This window comes from Podarcis erhardii (assembly GCF_964252035.2).
Source record: "Podarcis erhardii genome assembly, chromosome: 6".
Classification (NCBI taxonomy): domain Eukaryota; kingdom Metazoa; phylum Chordata; class Lepidosauria; order Squamata; family Lacertidae; genus Podarcis; species Podarcis erhardii.
The window spans coordinates 44,167,342-44,186,173 of NC_138510.1; the positions used below are offsets into that span (position 1 = coordinate 44,167,342).

At 41.8% G+C, this 18,832-nt stretch overlaps 1 protein-coding gene across 1 annotated transcript; it reads right to left on the reverse strand.

Annotated features, from left to right (window-relative positions):
* Positions 1-227: 227 nt before the first annotated feature.
* On the reverse strand, positions 228-17,201 carry LOC309343643 (acidic mammalian chitinase-like). Its single transcript, XM_081865370.1, has 20 exons — positions 17,151-17,201; positions 16,975-17,004; positions 16,013-16,217; positions 14,535-14,591; positions 14,065-14,230; positions 13,077-13,201; positions 12,822-12,945; positions 12,539-12,721; positions 11,551-11,667; positions 10,979-11,111; positions 9,746-9,898; positions 8,335-8,539; positions 7,643-7,699; positions 6,101-6,266; positions 5,825-5,949; positions 4,930-5,053; positions 3,744-3,926; positions 2,831-2,947; positions 1,644-1,779; positions 228-596 (listed from the first exon to the last, which is right to left on the reverse strand). The coding sequence occupies exons 1-20, from the start codon at positions 17,173-17,175 to the stop codon at positions 328-330; spliced, it is 2,700 nt and encodes an 899-aa protein (XP_081721496.1). The 5' UTR covers positions 17,176-17,201; the 3' UTR covers positions 228-327.
* Between the last annotated feature and the right edge of the window lie 1,631 nt (positions 17,202-18,832).

The window sequence follows — 18,832 nt, forward strand, 5'->3', positions numbered from 1 at the left end:
GGATCTAATGTGAAGGTGGATGTTCTTGGTGGCAAGAAACCATTCACATGCAGAAAAAGTGTGTCAGTCAAACACACACAGAGAGAGTGTTTCAAGTGTTATGAAATGTTTGCACTGAATTTCTCTCCGTATACAATAGTTATGGTGGTGCACCTAAATTGGGCTAAATTGGCCAGTGTCCTCCTGCTGCCTCCCGAAAGAATAAACAAAACATCAAAGCACCAAGATCCATGAATAAATTTTATTGCTCCATATGAAGAGAAAGGGAGGTGCTACAGGCATTGTAAGAAGAGGTGGTTGTTGTTAGCACCTTGCATCTGAGAGTCTTTAATTCAGTGGCCAGTTGCAACACTTACAACTTTCATCAAAGACCAGGCCAGCTGCACAAGACATGGGGAATGTTGCAGTTCCAGCACAAATGTAGAATTTATTGGGATCGACTGGATTAACATACATGCCATCAGCTTTGTTTGCACAAAATTCTGTTCCAGGAGGAGTGGTGGGAGCATCTGGATCAGGTGTGGTTGTAGGCCCCGGAGTAGTAATAGGTTCAGGAGTGGTTGATGGTATTATGGTGCTTCCTGGGTCACCACAAACTGAAAGAAACATGCAAAATCAGGAATCAGACATTTGCTTTCATCCACCAATAACTTCTTCCTAGAACCATTATAGTCTACGAGTATAAAAACCACCTGCTTTAGGAAGGAGGAATAGTAGTGAGCTGCACTTTCCATAATGGGAAATATCGTTACTCTCACATAATGCATGTTACTGGGTGTCAGAGCATTATATAATATCTTTGTATAAAATATCATGGAGGCAAAGCTTATTATCCTGTATAAATTATTTTCTAATAAAATTCAGAAACTCTGTATACAATGAGATTCATTTTGCTAAATAATGTTTTAAGCCATGCAGCAGCAAGTGGGCATTCAAAATCATGGATGCTCTAAAAGGAGCTTCTCACTCTGCTAGCTTGGTGGTTTAACACTAAACTAGAAATGTAAAAGCAATATTCCCCAAAATGAAGTACAGTTGAACCTTGTTTTTTGAGCGTCTCGGAAGATGAACGTTTCGGTTTCTGAATGCCCGAAAACCTGGAAGTAATTGCTTCCATTTTCGAACGCACCTCAGAAGTCAAACAGCTTCCAAGGCGCATTTCTCAATTTTCTCCATTAAAATTGTCAACTGCCCTTTGTGCCTCAGTTGTCAAATGTTTCAGAAGTCGAATGGTCTTCCAGAACAGATTACATTCAACAACCAAAGTTCCACTGTACTATGTTGTGTAGGATTTGGTGTGATGGTCCATAGAAGCAAATGCCATGTGAAGTGACTGTGCCTTTTTTGCCATACGCCCTGGTGAAAATCAACACAGTTGACTTTTAAGGAATGCATGCACTGCAATAAGTTCATCTGCTTCTTCCTTCATTTAAATAGCACACACTAAGACATCATGTGGCGAGATGAGCTTTTAAACACCATGTGCTGGTTCTAAAACATTTGCCACTGGGCTGGTTTGGACAATGAATGTGCATCTTTCCCATTACTGAAACATAGCTGCAAAGAGTCAGGTGTGGAATCTAAACAACTGTTTGGCTTTTGATAACTCCCCCACCTCCAATGATCCTTTGGTACCATCTTACCTTTGCCTGCAAGTAGGTTCTTCAGCTCATTTATGAGAGGGTAAGGTCCTTCACCACAGAATGAGCCACTGAAGTCATCCAGGTCAATAGCCCACACCATGCCACCACCAAATTTGTTGTCCTTCACAAACTGGGTCTATAAACAAAAAGGATAATGCTTTATGACAAGCTCTGCTCCCAAGCAAGCAGTGAAAATTGTTGAGAAAAACCCACTAATTCAACACCAGTATGACACCAGGAAAACTACCAAACAGGCTACTTGGCAAAATTACATCAGCCATTAATCTAGTCTTGATGTTTGTATCCTGAATGTTTGTGGGTTGGTCTACGTAGCCAACCAAGGCCACATTCACACTGCACCTTTAAAGCGCTATGGTTCCCCTTTAAATAGTCATGGCTTCCCACAAAGAATTCTGGGAGCTGTAGTTTATTAAGGGTACCGAGCATTATTTGGAGACCCCTCTTCCCCTCCCAGAGCTCCAATCTCTCTTCACAGGGAACTCTGGGGATTTTAATTCTGTGATTGGAACAGGGGTCTCCTAACAACCCTCCGTGCCCTTAACAAACTACAGTTCCCAGAATTCCTTAGGAGGAGCCATAACTGTTTAAAGTGGTATCACAGGGCTGTAAATGGATGAATTACCATAATCCCTGGCCATGTGCCATGCTGGTTGATGGGAGTCCAACCCACAATGGCTATTCCTGGTCTGCAATATGCAAGTCCATTCTTCACTGCTGATGCCCTCTAAACATTCTGCCAGTCATGTGTAAACAGCTTCGTTTCCCCACGGCTGGGAGAACATTTAAAGGACCCAACCATATGGGGGTATAAATGTTTTTCTAAGCAAGCAGCACCCACAGCACAATGTAGATTCCATGGGAAAGACACATGCAATAAAACCCTACCCATGTGGCTGAGTCATTTTATGTTATGGTTTTATTGTGTATTTCAGTGTATGATATAAATAAATCATTATACTTCAATTCCGCACTCTGAATAAACAAATAGTTGAGAAAACATCTTCCAGCTCCTAAATGGCTGGGACAACATCTAAAGGTCACTTAGATCTGTAAATGAGAAATGGCAACTCCTGTGTTCAAATTATGCAACACAGGCATTCAGTACAGCACTGTGGGTAATAAGAAGGCATAAAATAAAAGGTCATAGTCAACAAAGGCAGCCTTACTTTGCATCCATAGCTTTTTTTGTTGTCAAATCCAACCCACTCAGAACCTTTGTAAGCATAGGGAACACACTGGTCTTCAATCCATTTCACTGTAGCATCCCTTATAAAGGTACAGATCTGCAAGCACAGTACAGTATTAATAGATTAATGGATTTGAATCAGATTAATCTGGTGGAACATGAAATTAAAGTCACAACAGAGAAGTTATTTGGTTATAAATGATCTAATTCATGGAAACCACAGAAACAGAACTTTCTGTCCCAGTTAAGAGAGGAACACAGCAGACATCGCTGTTGACTTTTGGAGATGGAGGGCTACAGCCTTTGCAGGATGCCCTTGCAGGAACAATATGACTGCACCATAAAAGCTGCTTTGCAGACTAAGCAGCTGTTGTAAAAGTGGAGGTTTGAATTCCCCTACAGATTTGTTGTGTGGGTAAAACTACTCTGATATAGGCAGATACCAAAATATTAGAAATTCAGCAAATAACCTCACACAACCGTAATAACAGCTGCTAAGAAAAATTGTAATTTATCAAAATCCAGACGGCAAGTAGAAAGACAGCATGATATTTATTTTGTAGCGTAATATTGTCAAAATATTTCAGTGTGTTAGGTTCAAGATTTTGAAGGCACTTGTATATAAAATAATTTTGGCTCATATGGTTTATATATTCTGGAAAAAAACATGAGAATGGCAGCAAACCATGTGCAGTGCAGTCCTAAAGTATAGTTATGATACAGCTTAATTCTTAGTAAGCAGGCATAAGATTGTACCTGTATTAGAGTGAAATTCTATATTCAGAAGCATGCTCCACTGAATTCAATAGGACTTATTCTCAGCCAGGTAAGCATACATACATAGGACTGTAACCTCAAAGGCATCCTACCCTAGGACTTCTCCAGCATCTTACCTCATAGTAAGCCCAGAAACCAGCCTCACGGGTGTATGGTCCAGAAGAGCCAGCCCCAGAAGCAGGAGCACCCACTGATGTATCACTGGTAGTAAGCCTAAAGGTACGTCCATAGGTGGGAAATCCCATCATAAGCTTCCCAGCAGGAACACCATTGTCTCTCCAGTATTTCATGGCAAACTCCTGCAAATATGACAGTGTGAATTAACCTCACAATCGTTGTTTACCAACACTGTTACCGGGAAATTGGAATGGGGGTGAGAGACCTCCCCGCCCCACACAGCAACATCTACAACATCTACAATCTACAAAAGCATTGCATCTGCAAGGGAAGCTCAGCTCAATTTGCAGGAGCCTGCGACTCGTCTCTGAGCCCCAGGTCTCCAACAAAGGAAAACAGGGGAAGTAATTGCTACTAAATGTAGCAATTCACTTGATAAATGTATCTACGTACTGGCTCAATGGGAAGACTTTAGAAATTCATAAGAAATCACTTGTATCAATCTTCTCAGTTCCAATGGCATTTAGGACCCAGGAAAGTGAGGTATAAGGGGAGGGGTGTATGAGCCAACCATAATCCCCAAGAGATGTACAGTCATGTTTGCAGGGCCTTCCCAAGGAGTCATGATCGGTGATATCCTGCCCCAAGAGCGCCAGACAGATAACCATCTCAATCACAATGCCTACCCACCCCATAGTGGGATGAAGCCCCCACAAGACAAAGGGGTGTATTTGACTTGACTTGGCAACCAGGGAACTGTAAATACTTTCCTTTGTACTGTGATGGAGTAAGTGTGAAAGACTATATTTGAGTGACATGGGCATGCCTGGATCTCACAATCTACCGAAGACCACACCTTTTCTGTGACATATCCATGATGTCTTGGTGATGCATCCTGAGATGTATTATGGGAAACTTTGGGAAACTTTAAAATACTGGTGTAACCATTGTTCGGGGCTTCTGGCTGCTTCATCTTTGTGGTAGTGGGAAGTCTTGTTGCAACGATAAAGATCAGGCCTACAGGCCACTGTTTTGCTTCTATCTCCTAGCTAAAGTCTCATGTTTGTGACACCTGACCTGAACCTATGGGAGTCAAAGTTAGGCAGTTGTGGGGTTCTCCAAGGACTCCATGTTACAACACAAAGCAACCCACTAAAGAAAATAAACCGTGCTTTATATTCTTACACAGTTGAAATATCTGAAGTCTCCAATATCAGCTGAACCAACGTACAGTGGGCTGTTGTGCCCTGTAAAGGTGTCCCAGCCACCATGGAAGTCATAGGTCATCACACTAATAAAATCCAGATGTCTGAAATGAAAAGTGCAGTTTAGAATTAGGCTGATTCAAACAACCAAGTCTAGGTAGGTTTTGTTAATTGGAGGTTCCGCACCCACCACAGAGTGAAATAAACTTTTCACATCAGCATATTTTTGCAATGAAAACGTTTTTCAGAACCTTATCAATCTCACCTGCAAGGGACCATGGGTCTGAGAGACCATCAGTCAGAATGTGGGGTAAAAAGCAAGTCAAAAGTCAGTCAAGGCCAAACTCTATGTGATGCTTATGTCTTTTCTGGCCTTGCCCAGAGGCTGCTGAGGTGGGGACTGAGAGTGAGAACCATGGTAGGGGATTATGCTTCTAACTGTAAAAAGCCCCCCTTCTGCACTTGCTATTCACAATGGAAGGAAAGCTCTCCCATTGACATCAAGGATGAAGGAGGGCAATTCTGACTGGGATTATGGTGGTTGCAAATTGTTAAATTGTGCCTGCCTTCACTTCATGGTCTTGATCTGGAGGGGGCAGAGGGCAGTATGCCTTAAAAAAATCAGCCATGTGAGGCAAAACAATGCAACAAGTCTCGCAGGATGTTTGGCCTTTGGTACTCATTTCCAGTTGGCAGTCTCAGCTCTGGCAACATGTGAAGCAATAATTGGCAAGGGAGTACACCTCTGTATGTAGCTTCCTTTAGCATCGAGTGATAAGGTTTACAGGCCATAGGACTGAAATTCCAAGCAGGCTTGATCAATTAAGCATTAGTATAACTGCATTTAACAAAGCTCTTTTTTTCTCTCCACTTACTTCCCTATTTCTTCAATTTCATATCCAGCATCAATGGTTGGTTTACCAGCAGAGACAGCTGCTGTCACCAACAACCTGTTGTTCCCAGTCTCTTTGGCCTCTTGGTCAAAAGCTGCTACCATTTCCTAAAGGAAGAGAATGAAGTATTATCCCAGCCTTTTGTTAAGAAACAGTCCTATTTCTACAGGTCTCTACAAACCTCTTCTGAGCAGCAAAGCTTTCTTCCCCAACTGTGAAGTCTGACCAGCTGGATTGCTGAACTTACTGATCTCATACCTGGATCAGGATAGTGAAACGATGCTTGTCCTCAGGGGGGCTACCCCTAGAACCTGGATATTCGAAGTCCAGATCAATCCCATCAAAGCCAAATTTGCGGAGGTATGCTATAACTGAGTTTATGAAAGTCTTGCGGTTGGCTGCAGTGGAGACCATGGTAGTGAATCTGAAGGAAACAAAAGCAACAGTGGAGTCTGGCAGCACCTTCTTAAAAGAGCATTCCTAGGCAAGTGTATAGCCTACCTTCATCCAATTTACCAAGGTACAATTCTGCACCTCTGTTGTTCTTGCATCTGTTGCTAGTATCTTTCCTTTTGTTTTGTTTTTTGGTTTGTTGTTCGTTTTTTCCCTGTCAGCCAATCCAACTGCACATTGCTTTACAGACTATTTTTTTCTATTCCTCAGCTTTGTTTTCTTGCTTTCTTTGCTTTATGCAGTTGAGATACTTCCATTATCAGCCACAGTCCTACCCTCAGTTATATGACATTTAGCTTTGCATAAATCTGTGTTTGGGTTTGTTCCCCCCACACACACTACATCTTGGTCTGCAGCACCTTGCAAGAGAGGCTAGAAGGCCAAACTTTCCTTATCTCTTCATGCTACCTGAAAGTGGAGAGTGGGGAAGGAGAGGCCAGAATGCATCTGAGGAAAGAATGGACTAACCTATCCCATGGATATCCCCGGTCTGGTCTGGTCAACATATGCAGTAAAAGAAGAAGGAAAGAGCCCTGAGGTGGTAAAATGGGCTGTACCATTTCAGTCTGGAGAGGAGGGTTGCTTTCAAATTTTTAGTGCACTTTGTGTTAAAAGTTTTCTTCAAGTACAAAGGATAGAACACTAAGATGCAGGCTAAACCATAATCTGTCTCTCATGTATTTTTAATCTGGAAAGGAACATTTTTAAAGTGGCATTATTGATCTGCAGCTTGAAATGGTACAGTCCAGTATGCACTTCAGGACTGTACCACCTCAATTTACTACAAATACAGACCAGGCATCTGCCTCCATTTCTGCCTTCCATCTCCTAAGGAAGGAATAAGAAAGCAGCAAACCCTGAATGTAAATATACAGTTGTCTATAGCTGGGTACACATTATACCTTTAAAGAACGCTCTTTCCCTCAAAGAACTCTGGGTACCATAATTTGTTAAGGGTGGCTGGGAATTGTCACTCCATGAGACGTAAACCACAGTGCCCAGAATTCTTTGAGGGAAAGAATTTGTTTCAAATGTGCTTTGTGTGTGTGATGTATACACAGTCGTGGGCACTGTCACATCTAAGAAGAAAGTGACTGAATTAGGCATGTCAGAGAATAGCTCTCCCGTCTCCTTGCACTTGCCATTCTCAGTCTCTTACTCTCCTGTTACAAAAAGTACAGAGAGGTCAAACAGACCTGGAATCTTGAGGGAGGGCATCCCAGATGGCACTGCTTAGCTTATAGGGGTCTGATTCCACTCACAGTCTGTCAGTTGTCAAATACTATTATGTTCAACAGTTGTATGCTGATTACCACTCATGTTTCCAAAGTTATAGAGAAAACTTACTTCTGTGTACCAAAGTTCCACCCTCCAATAGCCAGCAATGTCACCAAGGCAGAATTTCTGTGAAAAGGAAATATATATATTTAAACAAAAACTGAAAACAGATTTGATGTAGAAAATCTACAGATATTGTTCTTGTTAAAACTAAGCTGCTCACTATTTGTATCTTCTGCCTGCCAAAATTTCCCGCTGACTTCTACTTAATGCTTATATAAAGTCAAGTTTACATTACGGAACAAGTTCTTTCTTTATGAGGTCTACTGCTACCAAGGTATCATTATCACCAGATCAGATGGCACATCTGCAATATCTGTGCAGTGGTACCTCGGGTTACATACTCTTCAGGTTACAGACGCTTCAGGTCTGTAACCTGAACCAACCCAGAAATATTACCTTGGGTTAAGAACTTTGCTTCAGGATGAGAACAGAAATCGTACAGCGGCAGCAGGAGGCCCCTTTAGCCAAAGTGGTGCTTCAGGTTAAGAACAGTTTCAGGTTAAGAACAGGCCTCCAGAATGAATTAAGTTCTTAACCCGAGCTACCACTGTATCAGTTTATGCTAGAGAAATGTCTGGTGGACCCACAGCTTCTGTATCAGCTGCTAGAACAGCTCAGAAGCATCTTACAAAAAGTTAAGCACCTCTTTTACCCACATCACAGTTACATCTTAATGTTGTTTCTAAGAAAAAGCTGACCTCTGCTTTAGTGCTTGGAACTCTGGGAAGAGCCTGTCCTCATCATTCCACTCATAAGGAGCAATCTTATTGTCGTTCATAGTTGCAAACGCATACATGAGGTGAGTGCAAAGATGTGGGTCCACGTTGTTTGGAAAGTACTTGGCTGGTTCAGGGCGGTACTGAGCCCAATTGGTGAAATAGCACACAACTTTGCAGGAATGGCCTGGTGAGAAAATGGAGATGGTGCCATTGTTGACACAAAGTCATGTTCAGAGTTCATTCAGTCATTATCCTCTAAAAGCGTGTCTGGACTGAGGATTTTTAAGCGGCAGACATAACAATTATGCAATCTTTCCTAGCTCTAAAGACAGTCCAGGGGCTCTAGTAGGAGTGGGGGCTACAGCACAAAATCCCAGAGCTAGTTTGTCACATAACTTTGAGATATCATTCCACAAGCCTACCATTTCCAATTTAAAGCTATAGTTCAGTGATGGGGAACCAATATTGTTTCTGAAATAATACATGAACCCACACACAGCTATCCTTCAAAGTTCACATTTATCCAAGTTTTTTGATGCAGTTCTCCAATCAAGCGAAGTTTACTAGGGTTGCCATATTTCAGTGTTGAGCTTTTTTCAGTTCTGCCCAAAGTTGTTAAGCTTTTTTGCCAAAGTTGTTCAGCTTTTGTGGATTCTTTTTTCAAATTTCTGTCTGGACACTGTTGCCGACTGCAATATTCAAGATAGGGGAACCCTATGTTTACAAAACTACATATATGTTGGGAAAGATATATAAAAATGAAAATATGCATAAAATGAAGATATGCATAAAAATGAAGGTATTAATAAAAATAAATTAGTTAAAAATGCATTATATTAGGGGAAATGGCTTGCGAAAATGTGTTTATGAACTGTCTATTAAAAATGTATTTATTAGGAGAAATTTGTATGAAAATGCTGGTGAATTTTCATGAGGTGGTTTTTTTTATTGCAAATTGCTGCAAAATGTAGGGAACTGAATTTAAGATAGGAAAAATGAGAAGCAAAGAGAACCTTCCTTTCCCTACTTATGGTCAACCTTTTGGAGAGTGGAGCCAGAAACCAAAGTGTGCAGATGTGTTCAAAGTGGCAAATGTTGGCAGAATATTATGCCAGAACATCACCTAGACAACTAAAATACAGATATCATATTAAATACATTTTGAGTGTTTATGTCTCTCCATTTATACATGTTTTTCACACACACGGGCACACATACAAACACACACACACACATGAACAAATAAAATTGTGGACATATTTTATCACATCTTGACAATCACTTGCTAGGCCACCAGAAGCCAGTTTAAAAATTGTTCCAGCCCATGAGCTGCTCCATCCCTACATCTTCCTACACCGCTAACTGTAACTTTTGTCCACAGCAAACTCACCATCCTCATCGGGATTTTCACTTGGCTTAGGAGTTGTTTCATCAGGAACCTGAGTAGTGGTTTCTTCAGGAGGTGGTGTTACGTCATCAGGAAGAGTTGTAGTTTCATCAGGAGGTATGGTGGGAGGATCAACAGTTGGAACATCACCACAGCCTAACAATAAGAAGTGCAGATGTTCAGAAAGGCATGCGGAAATCACGAGTGCATTTAATTCGCATTTTGACTTATGTGGCTTCTTTGACAATACTGAATTTGTTCAGTATTTTAAGCTGTCAGTAATATCTTATTGCTCTACTGACCTTTTGAGAAATACATTTACGCTCCTGTTTTGATGGGAAATGGCATTTAATCTTTAAAAACTAATTACTCTGAGATTCACCTGAGACCTCTGATCTAGGTTCACGTCAACAGGCATACTGGTGTACATCACTGGATGGGCAAGAGGTTACACTTTTATTGCTAAAAAATACCAAAGTAGCTTGCTGTTCCATAAGAACGAAACCAAAATCCACAACTGACCAATACTTTGGAACACCCAAAATGTCACAAAACAATGAGCAAAATTTCTACTTCTTCTGAACTCTTCATCAGGCTGCTGAGCTGGCCTGATGTTGGAAGCTACAAAATCTGCACTTGGTCACAAGATAGAGGGCAGGAGGCAATAGCAAACTTAATTTGTATAGACAAAGGACCTACAAATTGGATACTATGCAGGAATTTGTTGCCAGATTAGCTAACAACCGAGGAAAGTCTCTGACATTGTCCCAGTGAGCCTCAACTGAGTGTAAAGGTAAAGAGACCCCTGACCATTAGGTCCAGTCGTAGCCGACTCTGGGGCTGGGGTGCTCATCTCGCTTTATTGGCCGAGGGAACTGGTGTACAGCTTCCGGGTCATGTGGCCAGCATGACTAAGCTGCTTCTGGCAAACCAGAGCAGCACACGGAAACGCCGTTAGCCAGGTACAAATCAAATGACATGGGGGAAGAACTTCATCAGTTCACATTCTGCATTGAAGTCCCTTTGATACATGCTAGGGAATCAGATTTGCTGGAATTTTCCCACTGGCTACATACATACATACATACATACCCACCCACCCACCCACCCACCCAAGGAAGGAATGTCACACTGTTGTAAATAGGGCCACCTTGTATTTGGAGAGGCCGTGGAGGATCCTGCTTCACACACAGTGGAGCGCAAGATGGCCTTTGCTGCTACATTTAGATGCCTTACCTCCTGCAAGGAGACTCTTCAGTTTGTTTATTAGTGGGTAGGCTCCTTCACCACAGAATCCACCACTGAAGTCGTCCAAATCAATTGCCCATACCATGGCACCCCCAAACTTATTATCCTTCACAAACTGGGCCTGCAAGAGAATCATCATCATATTCCCATGATGCCATTTTCACATCAGGAGGAAGCTTCAGTTGCATCGGGCCTCTTCTTGTGCTATTCATATTACCATCTGACTTGTATTTCATTTAGTTGCTTTTTAAAACATTCATGCCCCACCCTTAAAAAGACCACTCGGGGCAGTTTTCAGCATATAACATTACAATTTCACGAAACAATATGGAATAATGCACACACAGAAATGGTATCTGCTTGTACATGGAACTCCTTGGTTTCCCACACACTGAATCTTTGGAAGGGGGAGCCTTGCATGGAAGAAGTCACTTACATTACAACATGCAAATTGTGATAGCACAAAACGTGACAGAAGACACAAAGTTGAGAATGTTGATAACGATGTCTGTGACAAACCAAACGTAAGGGGGAAAGCTGTATGCAAAAAGGGTTCTTACTTTGTACTCATAACTCTTGGCATTGTCAAAGCCAACCCATTCGTTCCCTTTGGAAGCATATGGCACCTTCTGGTCTTCAATCCAACTAACCGTGGCATCTCTTATGAATGTGCAGATCTGCCAAAATATTATGATATTAGTAAGAGGACAAAATGAAGAAGTAGAATGGTCATGTCAAGAAAACAATGACACTCATTGTGCTTAGAAATTACCACATGGTTAAGAGGCTTAGGGTCATACCTGCAGCAGCTCCTGCCTGTCACTTGCAGAAGAGGGCTCCTTTGTGAATTTACTTGTATCTTTTAAATGTAATTGTACTCAATTGGTATTCAATTTGATTAGCCTCCTATTATAATAAATTTGCATAGGAGCCTATGCTTGTACCCAAAGATGCATAGGCTTCTCTACACATGCAGTCTGAACCTTCCATTTTGGCAGTTTATGGATTGTTTTTAGGGTACCTGTCTTTCCTGTGCAATCATTTCAACTGTGTGGGGAGTGGCCAATGGGCTGACCACCCATTCATAAGAACCCAGGAAGCTGCTTTATGTGCCCTTCTGAGATAGCTCAGTTGACACAGCATGAGACTCTTAAGCTCAGGCTCGTGGGTTCAAGTCCCACCTTGCGCAAAAGATTCCTGCATTCCAGGTTGGACTAGACAACCCTTGTGGTCCTTTCCAACTCTACAATTCTATGATTCTAAGTCCCACCATTCATCTATCTAGCTCAGTACCGTCTGCACCAATTGGTGGCAGCAGCTCCAGGAATACAAACGGGGGTGTCCTTCTGTAGCCCTATCTGGCAATGCCAGGGATTGAATCTGGGACAATCTGCATGCAAAGCAGATTCTCTGCCACTGAGCTACAGCCTTTTGTCATGAATATGCATTAATACTTACCCAGAATGAATGCATTCGTGCATGGAATTGATGGCAGGCATTAATACTCATTCAATGAAGAAACAACCTGAATTTTCCTCAAATCATTACCTCATAGTAGGCCCAGAACCCAGCTTCTCTAGTATAAGGTCCAGAAGAGCCAGCCCCAGAAGCAGGAGCACCCACAGATGTGTCACTGGTAGTAAGCCTGAAAGTGCGTCCATAGGTGGGAAATCCCATGAGAAGTTTGTTAGCTGGAACACCGTTGTCTCTCCAGTATTTCATTGCAAACTCCTGTTTTGGAAAAAAAAGAATATGATATGGAGGGGGTTGTGGGATTTAATATCTGTCTTATTCTATGGGAGTTGGTCAAATCTATTCTCCATCTCCTTACACAGTTGAAATACTTTAAGTCACCCTGGTCTTTGGATCCCACATGCAATGGACTGTTGTGGCCTGTGAAGGTGTCCCAGCCGCCATGGAAGTCATAGGTCATCACACTGATGAAATCCAGGAGCCTGGAGGAAGTTGCACAAGAAGCAGAGTTAACAGCCAACGTTCTGACACAGGCACTAGGAGTGTATCTAAGAGAAGCCAAAGTCAGAGAAGGGGGCTATTATGAAGAAAATGCATGTTTTCATTTACTTACTTTCCTATTGCGGCTATTTCGTACCCAGCGTCAATGGTTCCTTTCCCTGCAGACACAGCTGCTGTGATTAGCAGTCTGGGGCGACCTGTGCTGGCAGCTTCAGCTGTAAAGGCCTCCAACATTTCCTAAAGAGGGAGGAGGAACTATTAGTGAATACCTATTAGTGGAGCAAGAGCAAACACGTGTCATTTTTTTCTGGAACTAGGCAGCTGTGGTCATTTTAATTTCCTACAATGCATTGCATCAACGTGGGGCACTGATGCAAATTAAAATGACAGTGCCCAAACAGTAGGATGCCTAGGCACCCTAAACGTGGAGTCAGACATGCCTATTAGAAGGTCATTTGTCTTTCTGACCATGAGGTTAAATGACCATTCTAAAACTGAATGGTCAGAGATCTCAGTCAAGAGTACCAATTTATCAGGGATTCTCTCAGTAACTAAGTCAGAAAGCTGAGCTAATCCAGCATCTTGCCTTTCATCTCAAGAGATCCATCTGAAAGGCCAGAGCCTAAGCTTATAATCTGGTCTGCCTCATACTGATCTAGCTTTATATCTGTGCCATTTAGGAGCAAAGGACTTTTAAGTTCCTCTTCACATGTTCAGCAATTGCCAGATTCTAATGTATATTTTTTCCCCTTTGTGATAGTGAGAGGAAAACATTTTAGCTCTGAAAATGGTAACAATATATCCCAAACATTAATCTGTTTTTAATCTGCAAAGATCAGCAACGTGCTGATTAACACAATCCCGAAAAATGCTGGGTTTCTGTTATTTCCAAGACAGGGTTGGATAAGCAACTTTAGGGGGAACCTTGTATATAAGTTGAGGTTCTTGGTATATAGCCCATTTAGGGGCAGAAACAACTCAACAGCATATATCATCCATTCTACTTATGAGATTTCTATGTTTGTTAAAAGCTTTCAGTAGGCTAAGCTAGCTATGGAAGTATACTAGATCTGTGAGAGAATGCTGGGCTGGTACCTCACCTGAATCAAGATGGTAAACCGTTGCTTATCCTCAGGGGGGCTGCCTCTAGAGCCCGGGTACTCAAAGTCCAAGTCAATCCCATCAAAATTAAATTTGCGGAGATATGCTATCACTGAATCAATGAAGGTCTTTCGGTTGGCAGCTGTGGCGACCATTGTGGTGAATCTAAAAGGAACAGATCTCATTCTTAGTACTGCATTTTTAATGTGGTACTAAGGAAAACTTACTTTAAGGTAAAAATGCCTCCCTTAGAGAATGTATGAACACTTGCAAGAACATGTTCGCAAATAAATTAATACTTAGCTCTAGCCCTGCCTTTTCGTACAGACTACTTAATTTCTCTATATTGCTGTGAATTTTCAGAATTTCTAACATCTGCTAGAGCTTAGTGTGGTTTCTAACCATCTGGTTGATTCATAATTTGAACTCTTTGTCAGTGTAGAGGTAAATAAACAAAAGCCGTTCTCACTTCTGAGTGCCGAAATTCCACCCTCCAATAGCCAACAGCTGAACCAGTTCGGAATTCCTAAAAGGCACAGAATATATTAATATATTAAAGTGAATAGAAAAACGTTTTAAAGATATAGGTTTATACACTCAAGACAGTATTATACACAACAGTACAGCACCATTCCCTGTGTAATTATGTATTTATGCGGCACATGCATCAATCGGATGAATCTAACCCAAAGGAATTGCATTTAGGCCCCACTGAAACCAACTAACTTTTCACACATTTATTCCTATAGGACCTAAGTGTGTCTAACTTTAGTTGGATCCAACCCAATGCTTATTTCTTTATCACATTTGTATCTTCCCTTTCTTACAAGAAGCCCAAAGCAGCTTACATGGAATTATCCTATTTTATTTCTACTAACAACAGTGTTGGTCAAGCTAAAATGTGGGGATTTGCCCAAGACCAATTGGTAAGTAACATGGACTGAGTGGATATTTAAACCCAAACCAACTTCCATGTGCTATTCACTTCACCAGAGTGTGCAAACTTATTGCATACATTGGAGAAAGAGGGCAAGGAGGTTGTTTTCCTCTTCTCTCATAATACTAGAACCAAAGAATCTAAGTGTTGGGAGACACAAGATGGAAAAAAGGAAATCCTCCTTCACACAGTTGCTACTTCAAGATACAGTGACGGCCACCAACCCAGAGACGTTTAAATTCATGATGAATAAGGCTAGTCACAGTGTTTCACTGCTGCCTCCGGGATCAGTGGCAGTATGTCTCTAAATACTAGTTGATGGGGAACACAAGTGGAGAGAATGCTATTGTGCTCATGTCCTTTCCATGGGCATCTGGTTGGTCAGTGTGAGGACAGAATGTATACTTTTGACCTGATCTACAGGGGCTCGTGTTCATTCACTCTACCATGGACTGTTAATGCCTTTCAGTAAAACTCTTCAGACTTCTAGTTAGTATATTAGTATTAGCGTGCGAAGAACCATCTTAGTATGAATTCATATCCATTCTCTAGTTCAGGCATAGGCAAACTCCGGCCCTCCAGATGTTTGGGACTACAATTCCCATCTTCCCTAGCTAACAGGACCAGTGGTCAGGGATGATGGGAATTGTAGTCCCAAACATCTGGAGGGCCAGAGTTTGCCTATGCCTGCTCTAGTTGATGCAATCAGAGTTAAGGAATTGTGGGCCTAATATTATAAACCAATCGCAGTGCATGGCAAATATTATATTGCAGCTAGAAGCAAAGTTCCTAAATAATAGCTAGTGATGACATGGCAAAAGCTGATGTAACGCACAGCAGCAAGCGAAGACTGAAGCAGCTGACATCACCACATTAGCTGAAATGTGTCATGTGAAGAGACACTGTTCAGAAGAATTCCTATCACCCTGGCACATAAATTGACGGTTACATGGCCCTAAACAGACATCCATATGTGAAATGTTGCTCTGCTGTTTTGCATTGCTGCTTACTTTTGTTTCAGTGCAGTAAACTCTGGGAAGAGCCTGTCTTCATCATTCCATTCATAAGGGGCAATCTTATTTTCATTCATCGTAGCGAAAGCATAGATCAGGTGGGTGCAGAGTTGCGGGTCCACATTGTTTGGGAAGTATTTGGCTGGCTCTGGCCTATACTGAGCCCAGTTGGTGAAATAGCATACAAGTTTGCATGCCAGGCCTGATCGGAAGAAACAAAACAATGAAGCAGCTGTTTAAAATACTCATTACATCTCATTTTTTAATTAAAATCCCTTCCCAACCGTATATTTATATGCCAGGTAAGCATGCAAAGACTGTGTAGGAAGCAAGAACAAAACCCCTACGGGACAAACTTTTGGAAAGATGGGATGTGGCTATTTTAATTTGTACCATTTTGCCAAAAGTCTTCGTCACTCAGGCAAATTTTGCATGAAGCAAGATGATAAATTTTCGAGTGAGGGAGAAGACTTGGAGTATATATATACAACCAGGAGTGCCAACTTGAATAAAATATGGGGGGGGCCCACTGGTTAATTTGAGTTAAATAGCAGTTCTGATTATTTGTAAATATTTCTTTCACATGGAATTCCCAGGATTCTTGATGGCTTACCATATAAATTATCCCTTTTTTACCTTTGAAATGATTCTTAAAGTAATGAGACATGTCTACCCGGGATGGCTAAGGTAGAAGGAAAGTAAACCTGAGCTTCTCAAGTCCAAAATTCAGTTGACAGCACCATGCTGGGTAGAGTATGTTTTATCGATTTTTAAAATTATTATTAATATTCTGTTGGGAGCCTACCAGAGTGGCTAGGGAAACCCAGCCAGATGGGCAGGGAATTAATTAATTAATTAATTAATTAATTAATTAATTAATTAATTGCATCTTCTGCACACACATGCACACACAAAAACACACTACTCATCCCTAGTTAAGGAATGGAATAAGTACTTACTGATTTGCAACTGCAGCAAAACAGCCAAACCTGCAAAGAACAGAGAAGAGAGTCCAAAGTAATGGGAAAAGTGTGCAGTGTAGCTTAACAAAGCACCATTCTTGGTGTCTGTGAAAAGAAATCCCACCTTACAAACCTTAAGAGAGACAGTCTACAAAATATTATAAATGACTCACCGACCCACAGCAGCACCTTCCCCATCTTGCTTTCACATGAAGGAGCACCAGGTGAAGCTCTGAGCAGCACTTTATAGGAGGGCAAGGCCTTCTTATCGCCGTGGAACCTGCACACCTGGACTCTTGAGAAGGTAGGATCACAGCAAAACAAGTCTACTGAACTTTTAAAAAATAGTAATTAATCATAATGAAGTCAGTAAGAAGAAACCCCTAATGCTTTGGATTCAGACTTGGTGGGGATTAAGCCATACTGTGTTATTTTATCTATCTAGATTCACAATGTGGTAACGTGGGTATTTTTACTGAGTGCCCAATTGCCTTGCTTGCTACATTTTTTATGAAAAACACAACTAGGTCGAAGTATTCTGCAGATGATGTTTTATGTATGCAGTCCACACACCCTTCCCACCAACATCCCCCCATGGACTGGATAAGGGTTTTTTTTTTGTGTGTGTGTGTGCCTTTCAAAGCTGTTTCGCACCCTGCCCAGCTGCTCACACCTGCAGATTCCGTTTGTTCCTGCTTGTCTACACGCCAGGGGGCACTGACAGAATGTCTTTTCCTCTGTGCCATGGTGTTCACACTTTGAGTGAAGAACTCCAGTCAGTGTGAAGCTGGTTTGAGAAACAATGTATCCTGTTGTACCATATAACGAAGTATAGAGTACATACCCATTTTGGTTAATGCCTTGTGAACACAGACTAAAAAGCAGAGCTGGAAACAGTGAGTGTACATTAAATGGAAATGTGACTGCAGCCTCAGTGTCTGCTATAATTTATTAGTCAACTTGAGTCAGCCAACATCCACTCTCCATGGCCATGTATCTAGCATACTTACCTGGACTCGATGGCCCTTGTGGTCTCTTCCAACTCTATGATTCTATGATAGACTGAATGAAAACAGGATTTGGAGCTGGGTGCCATCAGAATATTGCTGACACCAAACTCCAAACCAATCTCTCGTTTTCTCACCAAGCACTTTGCTATTTCTCACCAAGCACTTTGCACTTTGCTATTTCCTCTGCAACACACTTCAGAATTGCAAAGTAATCCCCCATCCCCTTCTCTGGCTGAAACCAGCCACCATATTACAGAGCTATTAATTAATTACAGTACTTTTCTTTGAATCAGTGGATTCGTGAGCAATTATTCCAAGCTTCAGAAACCGCAGCTTGTCTTTTGAGTAAGACTAGCAAGGGACGCGGGTGACGCTGTGGTCTAAACCAGAGAACCTAGGGCTTGCCAATCAGAAAGTCAGCGGTTTGAATCCCCGCGATGAGGTGGGCCCCCGTTGCTCAGTCCCTGCTCCTGCCAACCTAGCAGTTCGAAAGCACGTCAGAGTGCAAGTAGATAAATAGGTACCGCTCCAGCGGGAAGGTAAACAGCATTTCCGTGGGCTGCTCTGGTTTGCCAGAAGCAGCTTAGTCATGCTGGCCACATAACTGCAGTGGTCTGCAGTCAACGCCAGCTTCCTCAGCCAGTAAAGCAAGATGAGTGCCATCCGTAACTGGACTTAACGGTCAGGGGTCCCTTTACCTTTACTAGCTATGGTTCTTATCCATGACATGGAGGGTGGTCCCCATTTGTGGAATGCCTGCTAATAGTGAGGGGTAAAACATTCCTGTTTACCAAGAAATTTGATGGTTAAATTAAACTGTTCCAAGAAATCATTGAAATCAGCTG